The 19,452-nt window shown below is 47.1% G+C and overlaps 1 protein-coding gene and 2 non-coding genes across 3 annotated transcripts; 1 reads left to right on the top strand and 2 right to left on the bottom strand.

Moving 5' to 3' along the window:
- Positions 1–272: 272 nt before the first annotated feature.
- Positions 273–710, bottom strand: RNASE12 (ribonuclease A family member 12 (inactive)). The gene has a single exon (XM_021695664.1). The coding sequence runs from the start codon at positions 708–710 to the stop codon at positions 273–275; it is 438 nt and encodes a 145-aa protein (XP_021551339.1).
- A 15,739-nt stretch (positions 711–16,449) lies between these two features.
- TRNAP-AGG lies at positions 16,450–16,521 on the bottom strand. Its single transcript has one exon. It is a non-coding gene; the product is annotated as a tRNA-Pro (tRNA).
- An 850-nt stretch (positions 16,522–17,371) lies between these two features.
- On the top strand, positions 17,372–17,453 carry TRNAL-AAG. The gene has a single exon. It is a non-coding gene; the product is annotated as a tRNA-Leu (tRNA).
- The last annotated feature ends 1,999 nt before the right edge of the window (positions 17,454–19,452 follow it).

Raw genomic sequence — 19,452 nt, 5'->3', positions numbered from 1 at the left:
ACTTTTGGCTCTCAACAAATGACCCAAGGAAAAGGGACAAGAAATTAAAACACATGCAGAGTTTATGATTTAATCCAGTAGAGGTTTTTTTATTATTATTATTAAAGCAGAATAAAAAGATTCCAGTTCAGCAACATTGGAAGGATAAACGAATTACTAGTGGCTACCCAGTTCGCTCAAGGCGTTACCCTAGGTCCACAGTTCAGGTGTGCCTCAGGGAGAGCGAGTACCCCTGAGAGAGGAAGGAGAAGATTTCAGACACTGGTCTCAACTTATTCAACATATTTCTGGAGACTAACTGGTCCTATATCATCACAAGTGACAACAATGAACCCCTTCATGGAGGACACTCGGTACCTGCAGGCAGGATATCTGGTGCCTCCAATGAGCTGACACACTGTCATTTTGAACTTGGTCAGACTCTGGAAACATAAAATGGAAGAATGGTTCTGACAAATCCTCCTCTTGGAAGAGGTGCAGACCCTATTGATATTTCGAGGCCTCTCGTGGATGAAAACATGCTCCTTCTTGCAGGTGTTGTCAGGTCCCCTGATGACTCTTTGTAAGACCATATGGTTGCAGTACCTTACGGGAATGTCACTCTGAGGGTAGTCCACATGCAACTGCTCCATGGTTAAGACCTCTCCTTCCTCATTAAACTCGTTCTCCCAGAACAGAAGCAGCAGGAAAATGATCACCATTAGAATCATCAGGGGTAGGATTCCCTTCACATCTTCTGCTCTAACTCCTATAGAGTAAGAAGAGACGGGACCTAGCCAAAGGTATTCAGATTCCTCCAGCCCCAGCCCCTGATTTGCTCCCCCCCCTTGGGATATTTTACATCCTTCTTTCAGCTAATTAAAATCTCATGTGAGGGGTGCCTGGGTGGCTCAGTCAGTTAAGCATCTGCCTTCGGCTCAGGTCCTGATCCCAGGGTCCTGGGATTGAGCGCCGAATCGCTTCAGGCTCCCTGCTCAGTGGAGAGCCTGCTTCTCTCTCTCCCGCTCCCCCTGCTTGTGCGCTCTCTCTGTCAGATAAATAAATAAAATCTTTAAAAAATAAATAAGTAAAATCTCATGTGACCCTGCAAGCTCCATCTAGAGGTACAGCTCCTCAAGAAAGCCCTTTCGGACCATTTCAGCTCTCCGAGTTTGGCTTTGAACTGTTCTCTGTTCATTCCATTGTGTTGTATTTGTTTTGCTTCTACAAGCTCCTCGAGAGCTCCTATTTCTCCTGAATCCATCCGAGAGTGCTTACCACAGAGCCAAACATGTAGAAGGATGCTCAAAAGTACCCATGCCTGATTGTTTTTTTCCTATTGCCGAATGACTTCCTTTCCCATAATTGTCTCAACACTAATTCCAACCAATTCCACATGTTTTCAGCACTGTCTACTAATTTTGTTCTTCCCAGTTCTTCCTGATCTCTCCTACTAGGCTAGCTCCTCTCACCTTTTGTTTTTGCTGTAGCTCTCAGAGGTAACATATCCTTGTGATCATGGATCTGAGAAAGTCCTTTGTGTCTAGCTCTTCCTTGACAATAACCGGTACGGAGTCAGTTGAGTGTGGAGAGGGCCAAAGTATAAAGAGCAGAAAAGGAGGAGCCTGTGGGGAGTGTGCTTGGGTGCCACAGGGAAGGAGGGCAAGTTACCTTCTGAGTGAGAGTTGCATAAGGCAGGTCCCGAATGTGTCCTCATTAAACAAGCGTGGACTTTCCCAAACGTTTATTAAAACCCTGATGTGTCAAACAATGAATCATGGAACACTACATCAAAAACTAATGATATAGGGCGCCTGGGTGGCTCAGTTGGTTAAGCGACTGCCTTCGGCTCAGGTCATGATCCCAGGGTCCTGGGATCGAGTCCCGCATCGGGCTCCCTGCTCTGCGGGGAGCCTGCTTCTCCCTCTCCCACTCCCCTGCTTGTGTTGCCTCTCTCGCTGTGTCTCTCTCTGTCAAATAAATAAATAAAATCTTTAAAAAAAAAACAAACTAATGATATAATGCATGGTGATTAACATAACAATAAAAAATTATTTTAAAAAATCCTGATTCTGTCAGACACAGTATCCTGTTTTTCAGCTTTGCAGTCAGTCCTTACTACAACCCTGTGAAATAGCTATCACCCCCATTTCATTAAAGAAGAGATGAGTTGCAGAAAGCTTCAGGTGGAGAGAGGAGATGGTGAGAGTAACAAGTCTCACCCTCTCAACACTTCACACTTGAACGCCAAGTTCTAGCAAGTGTCATTCCCACAGGGTGTCCAGGACAGGACAGAAACAATTCCCTGACATTAACATTAGTCTTGATACAGCCCTGGGCTGCTGGGGGAGTATGGCAATGGTTCCCAAACCCTGCCGAACATTGGAATCCCCTGGGCATTTCTCAGTGCCACCTTGAAACATTCTGCTTTAATTGGTGTTGGGTGTGACCTGAGTCTGAGATTAGTAAAAGCTCCTCCAGTGATTCTAAATGGAGGAAATTTGGGGAACCACTGGCCTATGATATTCTTGGGAAACTGACATGGGGAAGGAGCTGAAGAGGGTTGGTGAAAGACAGTGGTATAAGGCCTTGAGAAAAGAGAAGACTTTTTGTTGCTTTCATCTGCTGGTCATTTGATATAGAAATGGGAAAATGGACTTAATTTTACTACTTCTTGCCCTGAAATGATTTCTCTTTTGGAGAGAGAGCTACATAGTCTCCTCTATACACATCGGTGTCTTTCTAACTGGTAAGAAGAAAACGATTTTGGGGTGGAAACTACTGGAAAAGGCTTCAAAGAACAGGTCTCTTTTTATATAACAACAAAAGCGTAATCCCAGAGCGTGAAAATGAACAACCAGGAGGTTATTATTTACTTTCCCCAAATGTGCATAATTGGCATCCTTTCAGAATTCAAACTGTCCTGTTTGGGATACGTGTTGCCTCGTGCCACCAAGATGTAAATGCTTAATTAATTGTTCCTAGTGAACAAATTTTGATTTGCACACTATCTGCAGAAACATTTCCACCGTATAAGGAGAAATATATATACATATTGTAATATGTTCAATATATCCTGCTGAGACTTCCAAGTAGCTGAATTACAGATGGTATGTTAAATTTACAAACCTGAAGGCGATGTTTGTTATAAAAGTTATCTTCAACTGTGGCAGCTGGACCTGTCTGAACATGAGAATTACCCTGCAGAAATTGAGCTGAGACTGGGTTCAAATGTTCAATAGTGCTGGCAGCCTGGGAGAAAACACTTGTAATACCTAAAACCAATTAAGAGTTAACGTCTAGATATAAGGGACTCACTCCTGTCAGCAATAAAAAGGAAACTTCGGGGGCACATGGGTGGCTCAGTCGTTAAGTGTCTGCCTTCAGCTCAGGTCATGATCTCAGGGTCCTGGGATTGAGCCCACATCAGGCTGCTTGCTCAGCAGGGGAGTCAGCTTCTCCCTCTCGCTCTGTCTCCCTCTCCCTCTGTTCCCCCTGCTTATACTCTTCTCTCTTTCTGTCAAATAAATAAATAAAATCTTAAAAAAAAAAAACAACTTCAGAAGAGAAAAAACTGTCAAAAACAATGAAAAGCCAATTTGAGAAGAGAAGCCAAAATGGGTGATGAACAATGCTCAACTTCATTAGTATTCAAATAAATGGAAATTAAGATAACCAAGAGATATCAGTTTATAACCATCAGATTATCAAAAATTAGAAAATCTTACATCAAGCACTGGCAAAAATGTTAGTGGGCATGAAAATCGGTGTGGTGATACAGGAAAATAATCTGGAAGTATTTGGTGAAATTAAGAATGGATATACCTGGGGCGCTTGTGTGGCTCAGTCGTTAAACATCTGCCTTTGGCTCAGGTCATGATTCCAGGGTCCTGGGATCCAGTTCCGCATCGGGCTCCCTGGTTGGTGGGAAGCTGCTTCTCCCTCTCCCACTCCCCCTGCTTGTGTTCCTGCTCTCGCTGTGTCTCTCTCTCTCTCTGTCAGTAAATAAATAAATCTTAAAAAAAAAAAAAAAGGATATACCTTGAGCCCTTGTGAGTTCTTTCAGATGGAGTACATCTGTTGATCACGGCGTGACTGGTGGCAGAACAGGGCTGGAGGAAACTTAAGTGTCCCCGTTGAAGGGAATGGCCGAGTAAAGAAGCGCTGGATGGATAAAATAAAATAGTCTAAAGCAGTTTTAAATAATGCACTAGATTTACAAATTAAATTAACAACATGGCTAGAACTCGAAAACGGGGTGCTGTGTGAAAAACGGTAAGAAACAGAATGAAAAATTCTTTCCAATTTATTTAAATTTAAAACATACATCCTCCAAGATAAGACAAAAAATTTTCCAAGGATACACAATATCTAAATAGGATGGAAGAACATGGATTAAATACTCTAGCGTAGGTGCCTAGGAGGGTGAGAGAAATAGAAGCAGGCACAAGGAATAAAAGGGGAAATAATAAAACTGAATAAAACAAAAGAGAGGCCTAGCATGGGCTGTAAAGGGATTAGGACATACTCAGTTCCGTGTGTCTGAAAAGGGAAATGAGGGAGGAAGGAAAGTAGGAAGGATGGAGGGAAGGTGGCAGGAGGAGGAAGAAGAGGAAAGGAAGGAGTTGGGGGGTAAGGGAGGGAGTGAGATGAGGAGGGGGAGGAGGGGAGAAGGAAGAAGGTGCTGAGGGGAGGAGGAGGAGGGGGAGGAAGATGGAAAAAGAGGAAGAAGGAAAGGAAGGAAAGGGAGGGAGGAACTGGGTCTGTTTTCAGACGCTTGGCTTGTCCTGAAGCTCCCCCACACACCCCGACCCCCCTTTGCTGAGCCTTAGGACAATGCACGGGGGGCTACAGGAGCCACATAGCCGCTGGAAACTAAAATTCATGTCAGGCTGTAAACGATATTAGCAATTCCCCTAATGACTCATTTCATCAAATGAATAAGCTGCCCTGCAGGTTGGCTACCCAGCTCCAGCACCAGGTGATAGCAGAGGAAGGGAACACTTAACTCTGGGGGCCTCCAGCCGGCAGATATGGGGTTCCGCTATGTTGAGACCCCCACATGGAGAGGACGCATGGGTAGAGAGAAATGCTCCCAGAGCTCGCCGGTTTCGGCTCTCCTACAGGAAACTGCGGAGGTTGTTCGTGTCCTATGGATGTGCTTGGCCACCCTTGGGAGGCTTCTGCAATTGCCCGATGCCGTGCTCAACTTAAGGCGAGGTAGCAGGTGGCATTTTCCAAAAATGGCCACAAAATATTTTCCATTCTACATTCTCTTCCAGAATCTTGACACTCCCCTATTAAGAGGTAGCCTCCATGTCCTTTCCTGAGAACCTGGGGGAGCCTCTGGGTCTGCTCCCACTAATGTAGTATATAGTGCAAGGGATCCTATGTGACTTCTGAGACTAGGTCACACACACAGCTTCTGCCCGGCCGTGGCTCTCTTGGGGTGTTTGCTCTGGGTGCCTTCAGCCGCCGTGTGTGAAGTCTGGCAATGTTGAGGCCACCACCTGGAGATGCCCTATGGATAGCAAGAGATGCCCAGATTGCCCCCCCCCCATTCCAGTTCCCTGATGCTCGAGTCTTCTTAGCCCAGGAGCCAGACTGCTGAGTGGCAAAACCTATGCAACCAACCAGCTCCAGCCACCATGTGAATAAAAACAGGCAAAAACCTCAAGAACTGCCCAGCTGAGCTCAGTCAGCCTCCAGATTAAGGATCCCCATAATTGTTACTATTTTTGGTCACCATTTTAAGGTGATTGTAAAGCAGCAGTAGATAAGCAGAACACAGGGCTCACCACTTTGCTAAATCTCCCAAGGCAAATCCAATCCCACAAAGGTTAAGTAAGTAATAGATACCAATGAAGTTTTCTTGGATATAGAATATAAGTTCTCACACAAACAATAATGCAAAATTAGTTTTATTTATTAATTTTTTTAAAGATTTTATTTATTGGGGCACCTGGGTGGCTCAGTCATTAAGCGTCTGCCTTCGGCTCAGGTCATGATCCCATGGGCCTGGGATTGAGCCCCACGTCGGGCTCCCTGCTCAGCGGGTGCTTCTCCCTCTCCTCCCCACCTGTGTTCTCTCTCGCTATCTCTCTCAAATAAATAAATAAAAGATTTTATTTTTTATTAAGGAGAGAGAGAGAGGGAGAGAGCACAAGCGGGGGTGGGGGGAGACAGGGAGAGGGAGAAGTAGATTCTCTGCTGCTGAGCAGGGAGCCTGATGTGGGGCTCGATCCCAGGACCCGACTGAGCCACCCAGGCACCCTGCAAAGCTAGTTTTAAAATCTCCACCTGATGTAAAACTCCCAAACGTTCCTTTTTAACTCCCCAACTCTCTCCATCCCTGCCCGGAGAGCCTCCCCTGCGCTGTGGGTTAGCTCACCAGGTCTCCCGGATTCCACCGGCTCTCCCCATGCCCCCTACCTTCCCATCAATCACCTTGTGACCAAATAAAGACCCTTCCTGATCATCCAGTCACTTAAAAAAAATCAGTGAAGTACTGTAAGTAAATATTTTGCTACCTAGTGGGTATGAATCTTACTCTACAAACATGGGCAAGAAATTTACATTTCTTAATTGCTTCTATGTCAAATTGAAATTAATTCTAAGTCTTCTATCATACTAAGCTGGGGAGAAATTCAACTTACGCCATTATTAAGTTTCCTTTTCCTCCCTAGCTAGGGGTCCCGAGAATCTGGAAGGCATACTGTTCTTGCTGCTTCTCACTATGGGCCCTGTAATGGCCAACAGCATCAACCAAGGGAAAAACATTTCCCTTATATAGACTCTATGTACAGAAACTTTAGAATACTTTCAAATAACCTAATTTATTATAATTAGCATATTTATTGTTAGAATATATCTTTTGATCCTAAAAGCTCTTAATAGGAAGAGCCCTCACCTTACTCCAAGTATCTTTCTTAATATCCTTTATTATTTTTGTTGGCTTTTGTACAAATTCCCAGGCTATCCATATATCCTAATACACAACTGGTTTTGAAAAACGAAAAAAAAGCAAACCTAAAGAGGTTATTAGCTCCCCAATGGCAGCTAATGACAGAAAACACGAAGCGACAGTAGTCTGAACGAGAAGGAAGTTTATTTCTCATGTAAAAGAGAGCCCGGGGTAGTTAGTCCGGGATTGGCGAGGTGCTCCAAGGTGCTGGACTTCAGCCCCAGCGCCTGGCTTCTCCGTCCCGGTCCAGACGGCTGCGCTAGCTCTAGCTGTCATGTCGGCATCCCGCCACCAGGGGGAAGCAAGGCACCAAAGGGGCATGGCACTGCTTTCTAGGGACACATCCCCCAGTTTCCCACACCATCTCCCCTTACGTCTCATTGGCAATAACCTGGCCACCTGGTCACATCCAACTGCAAGGGACAGTGGCAAACGATGGGTGTATTCTGGGTGAGCCTGTGCCTGGCTCAAATTCTGGTGCCCTATGACTAAGGAAGAAGGGGAGAACTAGCAGCACTTTTCCTACTTGCCTTCAGGCAAACACTGTTCTGGAAAATGTTAATGAGTGCGCTTCAGGGAAAAAAGTGTCCTGATCATAAGTTTCAGAAACATTGTTTATTAAGATTCCTTCCCTTGGAGAATCACAAGATTCACAAAGCATGAGATTCTGAGAAGCTTGACTAATTTCATTTTATTCAGAATTTTACAAACTGATTTGAGCATGGAGCTTCATTTGACTATTAACTGGTTAACACTATTAACATCCAAAGGAACAGGGTTCCATGGAACATCAGTTTGGGAAATGATGCAAGGACTAGGAGCCACAGATGGCATCTGAGTGGGAACCCAGGAAACAATAAACAAAGGGAACCTAACTTAAATAGTTCCAATTTGTTAGATTTGGGGGATTGTCCTTCCTTTAATATTCATATAAAAATATTCCAAGGGCACCTGGGTGGCTCAGTTGGTTAAGCATCCAACTCTTGATTTCGGCTCAGGTCATGATCTCGGGGTTGTGACATTGAGCCCCGAGTTGGGCTCTGCTCTGGGTGTGGAGCCTGCTTGAGGTTCTCTCTCTCCCTCTGCCCCTCCCCCCTCTCTAAAAAAAAAAAAGAAAAAGAAAAATCCAAACCGCATCCCTCACTGCTACTATAATTTTAGTTCCCTTCCCAAAATGTTTTAGAAGCTCTCTGAGGAGTGCTTTTTAAATTTCTTGTCCAAAACTGATCTTCCAGACTTCCTTGCTATTCATCCCTGGCTTCTCATAAGTGCTTCTCCCCGTGGGACTTCAGCATCTGGCTGCTTCACCCTCCTCCCAAAGCCTGGATACAGGCCCACCCTATGTTCTCTAACACCCGCAAAACACAAGGATATGGGGTTGAGAGAAAAATCTTAACACTAACTCCCATGGACTACTTCCAGCACCCATCAGCAGACCTTCACTAGAACTCCCTTTGAATGTCCCTTTCCTTGGTCATTCTGATATGGGGTTTGCTTAGTCCCATTATCCCCTGGTTTATATCTCCTTTTCCTCAAATCCTGGGGCTCCCGCCCCCTCTAGTGGTGACCACAGAATTTCCGTGGAGGAGGCAGGAGACAGTGATCGTGCCACAAGGAGGCGCTAGGGGCACTCTTCTTGAAGATGCCTTTTCTGAGTGCTTCTCCAAAAGCTGAGGAAGCATGAATTGCCCCTACAATAGAATGGGAAAGGACAGTCGTTGCAGACTGTATCGGGGGAGGGTTAATGACCTCATCACCGGCCCTTAACCACTCCTTGGCCTGCCACTGCCTGGCTCTCACAGATTAAAAAAATACATATGTATATATGTGGTGGAGGGAGGTGGCTTCTAAGTGAAATGCATCAGTTTCTTGGCTTCTAATTAAAAATACAGAAACCTGGGCCTTACCCCAGACCTACTGAATCAAAGTCTCTGGAGGTGAGGCCCTGGAATCTGCATTTGTAATCAGTAGGCCATCTCTGGTGATTATAACGCACGCGGATGTTTAAGGGTCACCACAATAGATGAGCTCCGAATTGGTAAACAGCATAATTTCTAAAGCGTTTCACCCATTCCACAGTAAAACTGACTTTTACATTATAATACGGAATACTCAGTACCCAGACAAAGGGTATGCACTTGCCTCATGTCACATGACTAAAGCAGCTCCCTGGAGTATCTCCCTCCCTGGACAGTGGGAGGACCTGCCCCCAAACGAACCTTGGAGGAGGGAGGATTGGTCTGTGTTCCTTAGTTGTGGTGCTCAATTACAGGTGCTCTTTCAGCAAGTCTGGAAGTCATTTCATAGGGGATCATTGAGGTGAACTGGGGTGGTGTGGGTCCACCAGGGAGGGAGGTTCCAGGGCCAGGCAGGAGTGCAGGAGAAGTGCCAACGTGCCTGTGGGTTGGCAGCAGGGCCAGGTGGGGGTGGGGGCCAGCAGTGAGGAGCTGGGAATGGCTTGCATTGAGGAAGGTCACTTAGGGCAGAAGGGGCTCTCCTCCCCCACCATTCGTGCCCACTTCTCTATCACCCAGCTTCCACCTTCTAGCCCCTCCCTGTAGGTGAAAAGGTTGGAAGTACTTCTACCTTGGGGTCTGATTTCTTTTCTCCCTATTCATTTCCACTAAGGAGCCCTCCCAAACCATTTTCACCTCCTACCCTAGTGTGGAGAACAGTCAGATGATAGCTTGCTTGCTTTTTTGCTTTCTTTTTTTTTAAGATTTTATCCACTTATTTGAGAGAGAGAGAGAGGGAGAATGAGCGATGGGGAGGGGCAGAGGGAGAGAAAGAGAAGCAAACTCCTGCTTAGCAGAAAGCCTGATGCAAAGCTCGATCCCAGGACCCAGAGATCATGACCTGAGCCTAAGAAGGCAGACCCCAGACGACTGAGCCATCCAGGTGCCCCGGTTTCTTTCTTCCTTTTCATTCTTTCTTTCTTTCTTCTTTCTTTCTTTCTTTCTTTCTGTCTGTCTTTCTTTCTTTTATGTATTTATTAGGGGGGTGGGGAGGGGCAGAGGAAGAGGGAGAGAATCTCAAGCAGACTTCGCACCAATCCCGGAGCTGGACAAGGAGCTCAATCTCATGACCCTGAGATCATGACTTGAGCTGAAACCAAGAGTCAGTGAATGAGTGAGTTAACCAATGCTTAACCAACTGAGCCACCCAAGCACCCCGATAGGTTTCTTTCTAATCTTGAAAGTGGGCCTCACCTGTGAGGAAATCTATGCTGGCTCCCACAAACTCTCAGGCAGCCAAAGTAAGCCCCTTTATCAGGAAATATCTCTAAGTGCAATGCAAAGGGCATGGGGCCTTACCAACTCCTCCAGGAATCTTCCTTTAAATTAACCCACCTCCATCTCCTCCTTGAGTCTCCTTGAGAAACCCTTCTGCATGCTTCCTGTACGTAATGTAGGCTTAGTGATTGCTGTGTGGGGCTGCAAAAGGTTTATTTGGCCTTCTTTCCCACATGCTGTGGGCTTCTGGAGATTCAGAACAATGAACCTGTTCCCTCTAGCACACTGCCCGGTACTTCACAGGTGATCAGAAAGTGTTTGCAGAGTGGGTGTGTGAAAGAAAACTCTTAAGATGGAGTCAGACAGGTGAAGGGGCTGGAAAATGGAGCTCGGAGCTGTTGGGGAAGGAAGCCTGAAGTGCGTCTTCACGCAAGTGGAACCCGAACCTCAGGCCCCGTGCAAACAACATCCTGAAAAACAGCCACACGCCTTGGCCACAAGGCCACAAACACTCTTTTGCAACCATTGCCTGTGATTCTCGAGTCACATTCTAATAGCTCAGCATTATTGCAGCTAGCTCCAATCACATTTCATGAAAAACAACTCCTGTAAATTCTCTCTTTCCTCTTTAAATACCCTAACCTCCCTTGTCTCGGCAGAGCACGCTTTTGGTCCACTCGGTGCCTTCCAGATGGCCATCCCTAAGACCCAAATAAACACACATTTATTCCGCAGCTTGCCGTTCTGTCTGGTGTTGGTCAACAGACGAACAAGGGAAAAGACTTCAGATCCTCTTCTTCCTCTGCCACGGACTAGCTGTGTGATCTTGGGAAAGTCGTGTCACCTCTGAGTCTGAGTTCCTTCATTTCTCAAGTGGAGGTAGGAGAAAAGAATAAAGGAAGAATTTGACTCCGTATGGTTCCCTTTCTGCTGTCACAAGCTGAGTTTCTGAGCTAACTTTAAATGACCCCGATGGCTATTCTCTTCAGATGACAGTTTTCTGGCTATGACTTCTATTTCCCCCCACACACAGAGGGAGTAGAGATGTGGTCTCCACCTCTCAGCCTGGAGTCAGGGTGAGCAGTGGGGAAACGGGGGGCTGGCTCCTGGCCACCAGGCCCAGAAGTGGGGAGGTGGAGCTCTGATTCAGGAATGTGGTGGACATGGAGTAACCCTGTGAAATGGCTTAGGAAATTGACATTTTGCTCAAAGGGACACACACCTGCCCAAATCAAGAACACTTACTATTACCCAAAAGGGGGGGGGGCAAGAAGCATGAAGCACCCCTATTCTTGAGGGGTTTGTTGGCTACCTTTGGCAACTGCAGAGCAGGTCCCTAGACAAGCTGTTACCTGCAGGATTCAGGAGATACCTTTCTAAGCCCCTGGGCCACCTGCGAACTGCCCTCCCACTGGTTTTGTCCAGGTGACAGCATCAGACTAGAGCTGGTGTGTGTCCAAGAACAAGCTGCTCCTGACTTGGGCAGGCCGTATTCAGAATCAGATCAGAGGCTCTCAATCTGAGCCTCACAGTGAAAAGCCCCAAGTTGTGAACAAGGCCTGGGAGCCCGAAAGCTAGGTTCCTGTCTTGACACTGGCTCTGCCACTAACTAGCTCTGTGGCCCTGAGCTTAATTCCGTGGCTCTCACCGACCTCCTTTAATAGTGGCTGGGAACTGGAATACACGCGGTGAAAACAACTGATAATTTTAGAGCTGGTAAAAGCCATCCAGCCGTAACATTTCCTGATGCAGGAGGACTCTGTGCTTATTAGAAGCTGAAACGGCGCTCCCCCATGGCTTTTTGTCAACCTTATTATACCACAGTAATCTTTTTAAAACACAAATCTGGTTCTGGACCTGTGGTGTGCACCCCCATCCCCACCAAAAATGTGTCAATGGCTTTTCGTAGTCTTAAAATAATGACCACCGTCCTGACCTCTGCCTACCAGACCTTGTATAGAGAGCCTCACCTCAAACCACTCTCTCTGTGTCTGTCTGTCTGTCTCTCTTTATCCCTCCGTACACTCCTCCCTTCAGTTCCCTAAACTCACCAAGCTTCCTTCCAACTCAAGGTTCTTTTTAAAAAATTTTTTAAATTTTTAAATTTTTAAAAATTTATTCATTCGAGACACAGAGATACAGAGAGAGAGAGAATATGAGCAGGGGAAGAAGCAGAGGGAGGGGGAGAAGCAGACTCCCCGCTGAGCAGGGAGCCCGATGCGGGGCTCGATCCCAGGACCCCGGGATCATGACCTGAACCAAAGGCAGACGCTTAACCATCTGAGCCACCCAGGCGCCCCTTAATTTTTTTTTTAAGATTATTTATTTATTTATTTGACAGAGAGAGACACAGCGAGAGAGGGAACACAAGCAGGGGGAGTGGGAGAGGGAGAAGCAGGCTTCCCGTGGAGCAGGGAGCCTGATATGGGGCTCGATCCCAGGACCGTGGGATCATGACCTGAGCCGAAGGCCGAAGCTTAACGACAGAGCCACCCAGGCGCCCCCCCAACTCAAGGTTCTTAACATCTAGTTCTCTCATTATGGAATGTTCCTGACTCCACTCCCCGTCCCCATTCTGCCTGGTTAAATCCTGTGGGTCCCTCCTTTCCTCAGACAAGCCTTCCCAGAAACCCCAGAGTAAGTGAACAGGCTCTGTTTTGCTTGCATACTACTCTGTATTTTTTCGTTGTGGCCCTTATCACTAGCACAATAAATTAATTATATTTCCCGGTTTCTAAAATTATCTGGTTGTTTCATGAGGGTAGAAACCACATCTGTCTGGTTCCCCACAGTAATCTCTGTTCCAAGCACAGTACCTGGAATATAATAGATGTTTGACAATGTTCGTTCAATAAATGTTTAGTAAATATTGATTGAGTAGAAGAAGGCAAGAGTGGATGACCTAAAAGATTTTGCTCTTTTAATGCTAGCATCAAAAAGCTATATGTAAAACTCAGTCACCTTTTCTGATACTTTGGGTAGAACCCTCTAGCACCACACAGACATAAGGTCAGAAAGATCAATGAAAGGAAGGAAAAACGTTGGTTCACCTCTAATTACTACTATTCAAGCCTCAAATCTAAGATTCTCTCTCTGAACAACTCACTTCAGCTGTTAAAGACCAACTGCAGAGTTTTACTAGCAGTGCTGGCTCAATTTTCTGATTTCCCTCCAGATCCAAGAGATGCCATCCACCTTAATAAATAATTCAGCTTAGAGGCACCTGGGTGGCTCAGTTGGTTAGGTCTCCAACTCTTGATCTCAGCTGAGGTCCTGATCTCAGGGTTGTGAATTCAAGCCCCACTTTGGCTGCACCCAGTGTGGAGCCTCCTTAAAAAAAATAAATAAATAGTTCAGCTTAACTGCATGAGCACCATCTCCCTGGATGATAACACAGCTCTCTTCCCTATAAGTTCCACCTTCATATCATGCACACAGAAGGATCAGCAAAAGTAGTGGGGGTCCCCAGAAATTAGCTTTAATCTACTGTCTCTCTAAAAGGAAGACCCATGACAGTACGTTATACAAGGGGGCAGACAGATTCCAGCTTCCACGCGTGTTTTGTGACCAGCAGAGGTTCTCACCCTCTGCTCCATAAATCCTCCTAGCATGCCAGCAATATTTCCTTAGGACTCATATTCACAGTGATCCCCCATCACAAACGATGGTCAAATGAGGTTGATGAAGTCCCGTTGGTTGTACAACTCCTTCCCTAACCTTAGTTTGCCTCTTCCTCTCTCATGTCCCTGTTGTGGACTTTTGTTCTTCATCTTATCAAATCAAGTATCTGATTTGACACCTTAGAGTGTAACCCCCAAATACCATCTGGTTCAGAATTGGCTGAAAGTGATCAAAGCCTAAAGCAGCCCTGTATTTAAGCCGCTCTGCCTGGAGCAGGTTTGCAACAGGAAATCAATGGCACTGGTACCCATTTCACAGCTTCCCGGAGCCTATTTTATGCCTTCCTGTATGTCCAGCTGGAAGAGCCTTTCAAGGCTTCTTTAAAACATTGATAGGGCATACTGTGGCCCAAAAGGAGAGCTGCCACAGAATATATTCCAGGCATGCCCCCACCCTCAGCCTTTCCCAAAGATGGCACATTCTCCCCACTGCAGGAGCCCTCTCTCCATTCAAGCCCCCAGTACCTCCCTGCTCCTACCTCCCCCGGTGCGACAGGATCAGGCGTTCCTTACCAGCCTGTATAACTTTGTGATTTAAAACAATTCATACAATGCATTAACCAAATATTTATCAAGTATCAGGTGCTAAGAACTGTTTCAGCCTCTGAGATGTCAGCAGTAAAAAACCCTATTCTCATGGAGCTGCCATTCTGGCGGTGGGAGAGGGAGAATTAAGAAAAGCAACAACAGCAGCAGCCAAAGTCAGGTGGTGATATGTGCAAAGAGGGAACTTAGGGAAAGGCAGACAGAGAGCAAAGAGGTGGGTGCTATCTCATGTGGGTGGTCAGAGAAGTCCTCTCTGGTAGGTAATAACATCTGTGTGGGGGGTCTTAAAAGCAATGAAGGAACTGAGCCGTGCAGGCAGGAGGGAGATAAGACTCAAGACAGCGAGAAGGGCATGTGCAAAGGCCCTGAGGTGGGAATTTCTGAGGCGCACTAGGGGCTAATGTCATTGGAATGCTGCCACCTGGAAGGAGTAAGCTGTAGGAGATGAGGTCAGTGAGGTGAGGGGAGTCCAAGAAGCGGCAAAATCACGTAGAGATTTTTTAAGCCATGACAAGGAGCCTTGATTTTACGCTGAATTAAATGAAGATGCACAGAGGGTTTTAAGCAGAGAAATGACCAGCTCTGACCTCGGTTTCAACAAGATTGTTCTGTCTGTTCTGTTGAGAATGGCCTGAAGGAGCACAAGGGCCAGCCAGAGACCTGAAAGCGGGGGGGGGGGGGGACGACAGCAACAGCACAGATGAGAGATGGTGGCAGCTTAGGCTACGGCGGGGGTGGTGCAGGTGATAAGTGTTTGGATTCTGGAAAGATTCTAACTGTACAGCCAACATCATATGGTAAAGGATTGAACGTGGGTTGTGAGAGAGGGCTAATGGATGATTCCAAGATTATTCTGCAGTTCCTCCAAATAGTGAAGAGGTACCAGAAGTGAAATACTCAACAGCATAGCTAAGAGTGAGGTGAAAAATACCTGTGGTTTCTAGCTCTCATTCGTCAGGTGAGTCAGGGCCTCTATCTAACTGAAATAGGAGGATGTGAGCACTGAATACCCGGCAGTTAGGGAGTGGGGGGAAGGTGTGATGCTAGGGTCTAGTCCTTTCTATAAGGACTGAAAGCCAGGCCCATGTCCACCAGTCCCCCCTCAAACCGAGCATGCTGACCCACTGGGCCGCCTCTTTTCTTTTGGAGTTTCCTGCTCTTAGCACTCCGTTTCTGTGGCCTGGGAAAGAAAGGAGGGTCACAGAGAAGCTAAGTTTGGCACGTGGTTACACCCAGAACTAAACTTATCCAGATGAAGTCCCAGCTGGAAGGGGGTGATTCTGAGGAGGGTGGATGGGATGCAGGATACCTAGAGTTACTGGGGTCCTGGGCACAGTGTCCAGCTGCGGCCTGGTCAGCAACTGTGTGACAGCTGTAGCTCCCAGAGCAACCCTAATTATAGCTGGGGGGCTTCTAAGAAATAACCATGCCAAGGGCCTATCCTCACAAAATCCAATTTAATTGGTTTGAGGTTGGACCCCAAACCAGTGAATGATTAAAAAGCTGCACAGGTGAGTCTACTATGCCGGCAGGCCTGAGCATCCTGGTTAGAAGTTCATCTCACCATGCTACAGCACCTGAGACTCCCCCACGCCCACAGGCACAAGGGCCCCAGAACGTTAGGCCTGAAGGAGGGAGGGAGCCCAGGCTTTATGTGACAAGACAGCTTGCCACATTTGCTGACCCTCCGAGGTCCTAGCACCCAAAGAAGGGGCCCCATGATTGCAGTGGAGGAAAACTGAGGGTTATGCAAAATTACTGATAGAAAACACCCCTCGCCCAGTCCTGAATGAACGATTTTTGGATAACAACAAAAACTGCAGAAGAGAAATGACGGTCGATTTTAGAAATAGTGATTTTGTAAAAGAAATGCTATATAAATTATACGTAATAACATCTGGTATTTTTCCTGATTTTGTAACACCGAGAGCACTTGTCTGAAGATTAAGTATATAAATCTGAACTAGTGGAGCATACACTGGTGTCCATTCAGTAACATTACACAAGGGGCTCCCTGAAGTCTGACGGTGACAAGAGGTGAAAAGCAGGGCTCGTCCGGGATTTGAACCCGGGACCTCTCGCACCCTAAGCGAGAATCATACCCCTAGACCAACGAGCCACACACAACCATCTTCCCATTTCCAAAGTTTAGTAAAGAAAATTTTAGCCACGTCCACAGTTGGCTGGAAAGGCTCCTTTTTGCAACTGTGGGCATGGGGTGATGCCTTGTGGATGAACCAATCGCTGCAGGCTCCCTCGCCCCAATTCCGGAAGGCGGTGCCCCTAGACTACAGATCTGTTTCGGCAAACACCCCCGCATCAACGAGAATAATTCCCGCACGTTTCCGCTCTGGAGGGAGCCAGAGATGCTGCGGCAGGGGTGGGAGGCCATCGCCTCAGGGACGGTCACGGGCTGCGGGGCGGCCGCGGGGGCGTGCGGAGGGGAGGACGCGCCTCGCCGGGAGGGCTGCCCGCGGCCGGCGGGGGAGCGGGGCGGTGGGGAGGCAGCCTGCTGACGGCTCCTGGGCTCGGCCAGCCTCGGGCGTCTCCGGCCCGGCCTTGGGCTCCACGGAACGCGCCTTCCGGGCGTCTCCGGCCGGCCCCGGACTCGGCATCGGCGGCGGAGCGACAGCCCCCACCGCGTGACGCCCTCCGTGGGGGGGCCCCGCGAGACCGGAGAGGGCCCCGACTCTCCCGGGGGACCCGCCTGTACCCGGCCCCGGGCAGGCGCTCCGAACACCTAGACCTCGCGGAGGTTGTCCTGTCTCAGGCCGGGCCGTGCGGTACGGCTCTTTCCACCAATCTCAAATACTGCGGCGTGAAAGAAAAAAGCCAAACCAACCAGGAAGGAATGCAAAAAAAGAAGCAAGAACCCGGGCAAACTGCAAATAGATGAACCATGGGGTGGAGGGCGGGGAGCCGGGAAGAGGAGACGGGTAGAGAATGTGCTTCGGCATGCACGCTCGGCAGGTAGCGTGGCCGAGCGGTCTAAGGCGCTGGATTAAGGCTCCAGTCTCTTCGGGGGCGTGGGTTCGAATCCCACCGCTGCCATCAGTTTTTTGAAACCGTTTGTGACAGACAGCGAGGATTGCCTTGGTGTAGCCACGTTAGAGCAGTGAATCTCCGCCTTCCTTTCGCGCCCAACCGCTTTCCATAGTTGGTGGGACTCTGGGTATGCACTGTTTTGCAACTTCTCATATTTTTTAGCCTTTCAAATATCAGAGTTCTTATTAAAGACCATAATACTATCGCAAGATTATAATGATGCCTTTGAACCCATGGTTTCCCAGAGGTAAAGTACTAGTCCTTTAATATCATCAACCTATAACCTTTGCTTTGTCTTTCTTCACTCAACCAAAGAGCAAGGTTTGATCTCTTGTTTTGTTATTGACACTGTTCAACCGTTGAGGAGTACAAAAAAGATGAATAAAACATACTGCCTGCTCACAAGGGAAGCCCACTGACCAAACTGGAGGAGTAAGCCATACCATCGCAAAACAGTCTTGAAACATTGTAAGACATCATCAAGCGGAAGAGAAATGCCCTCTAAGGAAGGCAATGCAGTGATGTGGGGAGGAGGCTGAGGGGCCAGCTCTGCACTTAGAAAACCAGAGCTGCAGTTCTCACATTACTAGCTGTGTGGCCTTAGGCAGGTGGCTTATGTTCTCTGTGCCTCAGCTTCCTGACATGTAAAATGGAGATGATTATACTGCGTACCTCACGGAAAGTTCATGAAAATTAGTTCATACACATAAGGTGCTTAGCGCAGAGTCTGGTGGTCAAAAAATGTTAAGTGTTTCCGTTACTTAAATACATATTTTGCCACATTTAAGACTACAGGATCTACCCTTTCTTTTCTCCCATCTGGGTTGAAACTCCACTACAGATTAGATGAGAAAAGATCAAACTTTGTCTCCAGAAAGCCTCAGGGAGCAAAGAAGTCTATATGAAAGTCTTGTTATTTATCAATACAGACATTTGTAATTCTCATGTCTGCAGATAAGCAATTTGGTAGTTTCTGAAAAGAAGCCTGAATTGGGTACCTGGGCCCAAGTGGAGAGATGATCAAGTTAGGCTTTCCATTTTTAATTTAAGCCCATAGCCATTGTTCCTATCCTTTGGGAAGATTTTAATATGAATCTACAGAAGCCAGAGATAAATGTTTAATTGTGGCTTCTGGAGGCCAGCAGGTATGTCCAGGAATATGGCAACATTCATTCATTCATTCATTCATTCATTCATTCACACATTGATCACCCACTACATACCATACACAGTGCTAAGTGCTTAGGGTACAGCTGCAAGCATAATAAAATCTTTGGCCTTCTGGAGCTTAAATCCTAATGGGGGAAAAAAAGAAGGAAAAAAAGAAACAAACGTAAGTGCTGTGAAGAAAATAATGTAGGGAATAGTGACAATTGGGGGTTATTCTGGAAAGGATGATCAAGGAAGTTGTCTCTAAAGACGTGACATTTGAGCACAGGAGGAATTAAAGAGGAAGTTAAACAAATATCTGAGGAAATTATATTCCAAGAAGAGGAAACAGCAAGTGAAAGGTCCAGAACAGGAAACAAGGGCCATGTATTTGAGAAACAGTCAGAAGGCCAGTGTAGCCAGAACAGAATGAGTAAGAAGGAGGGAGGGAGGGAGGGAGGGAGGGAGGAAGGAAGGAAAAGATAAAAGAAAGACACTGCTATGTGACCACACCTAAAAATTCTTTTTAAAGGCTAACGCATCATACATTTGTAGAACGGTGACAGTGTCAGCATGCATCAGCCCCAGTTCCTTCGCAGGAAAGAAAACAGCTCCGTATATTTGGTACGATATAAAGTTTCCAAGAAATTTCCCACACACTATTTTACGTGACTGACCGAGATCCCTGGAGTCAGGCAGGGGACGGCAAAGCGTTACCATTCCCATTTCGCGACGGAGGCGCTCAGAGGTGGTAGAATGATCCGCCCTCCGGCCCGCCCTCCCGCCGGTCGGCCCAGGAAGAGTGAGGAAACACTTGGTCAGGCAGAAATCCAAGGCCAGCTCGCGGCTGTGTCTA

The sequence above is a fragment of the Neomonachus schauinslandi genome, chromosome 9 (assembly GCF_002201575.2).
Source record: "Neomonachus schauinslandi chromosome 9, ASM220157v2, whole genome shotgun sequence".
Classification (NCBI taxonomy): Eukaryota; Metazoa; Chordata; class Mammalia; order Carnivora; family Phocidae; genus Neomonachus; species Neomonachus schauinslandi.
The sequence above is the reverse complement of the archived record's forward strand: the minus strand, read 5'-3'. Positions and strand labels throughout refer to the sequence as shown.

Coding starts and splice junctions, on each gene's coding strand:
- RNASE12 (XM_021695664.1), bottom strand. CDS start 710: ATGATTCTAATGGTGATCATTTTCCTGCTGCTTCTGTTCTGGGAGAAC.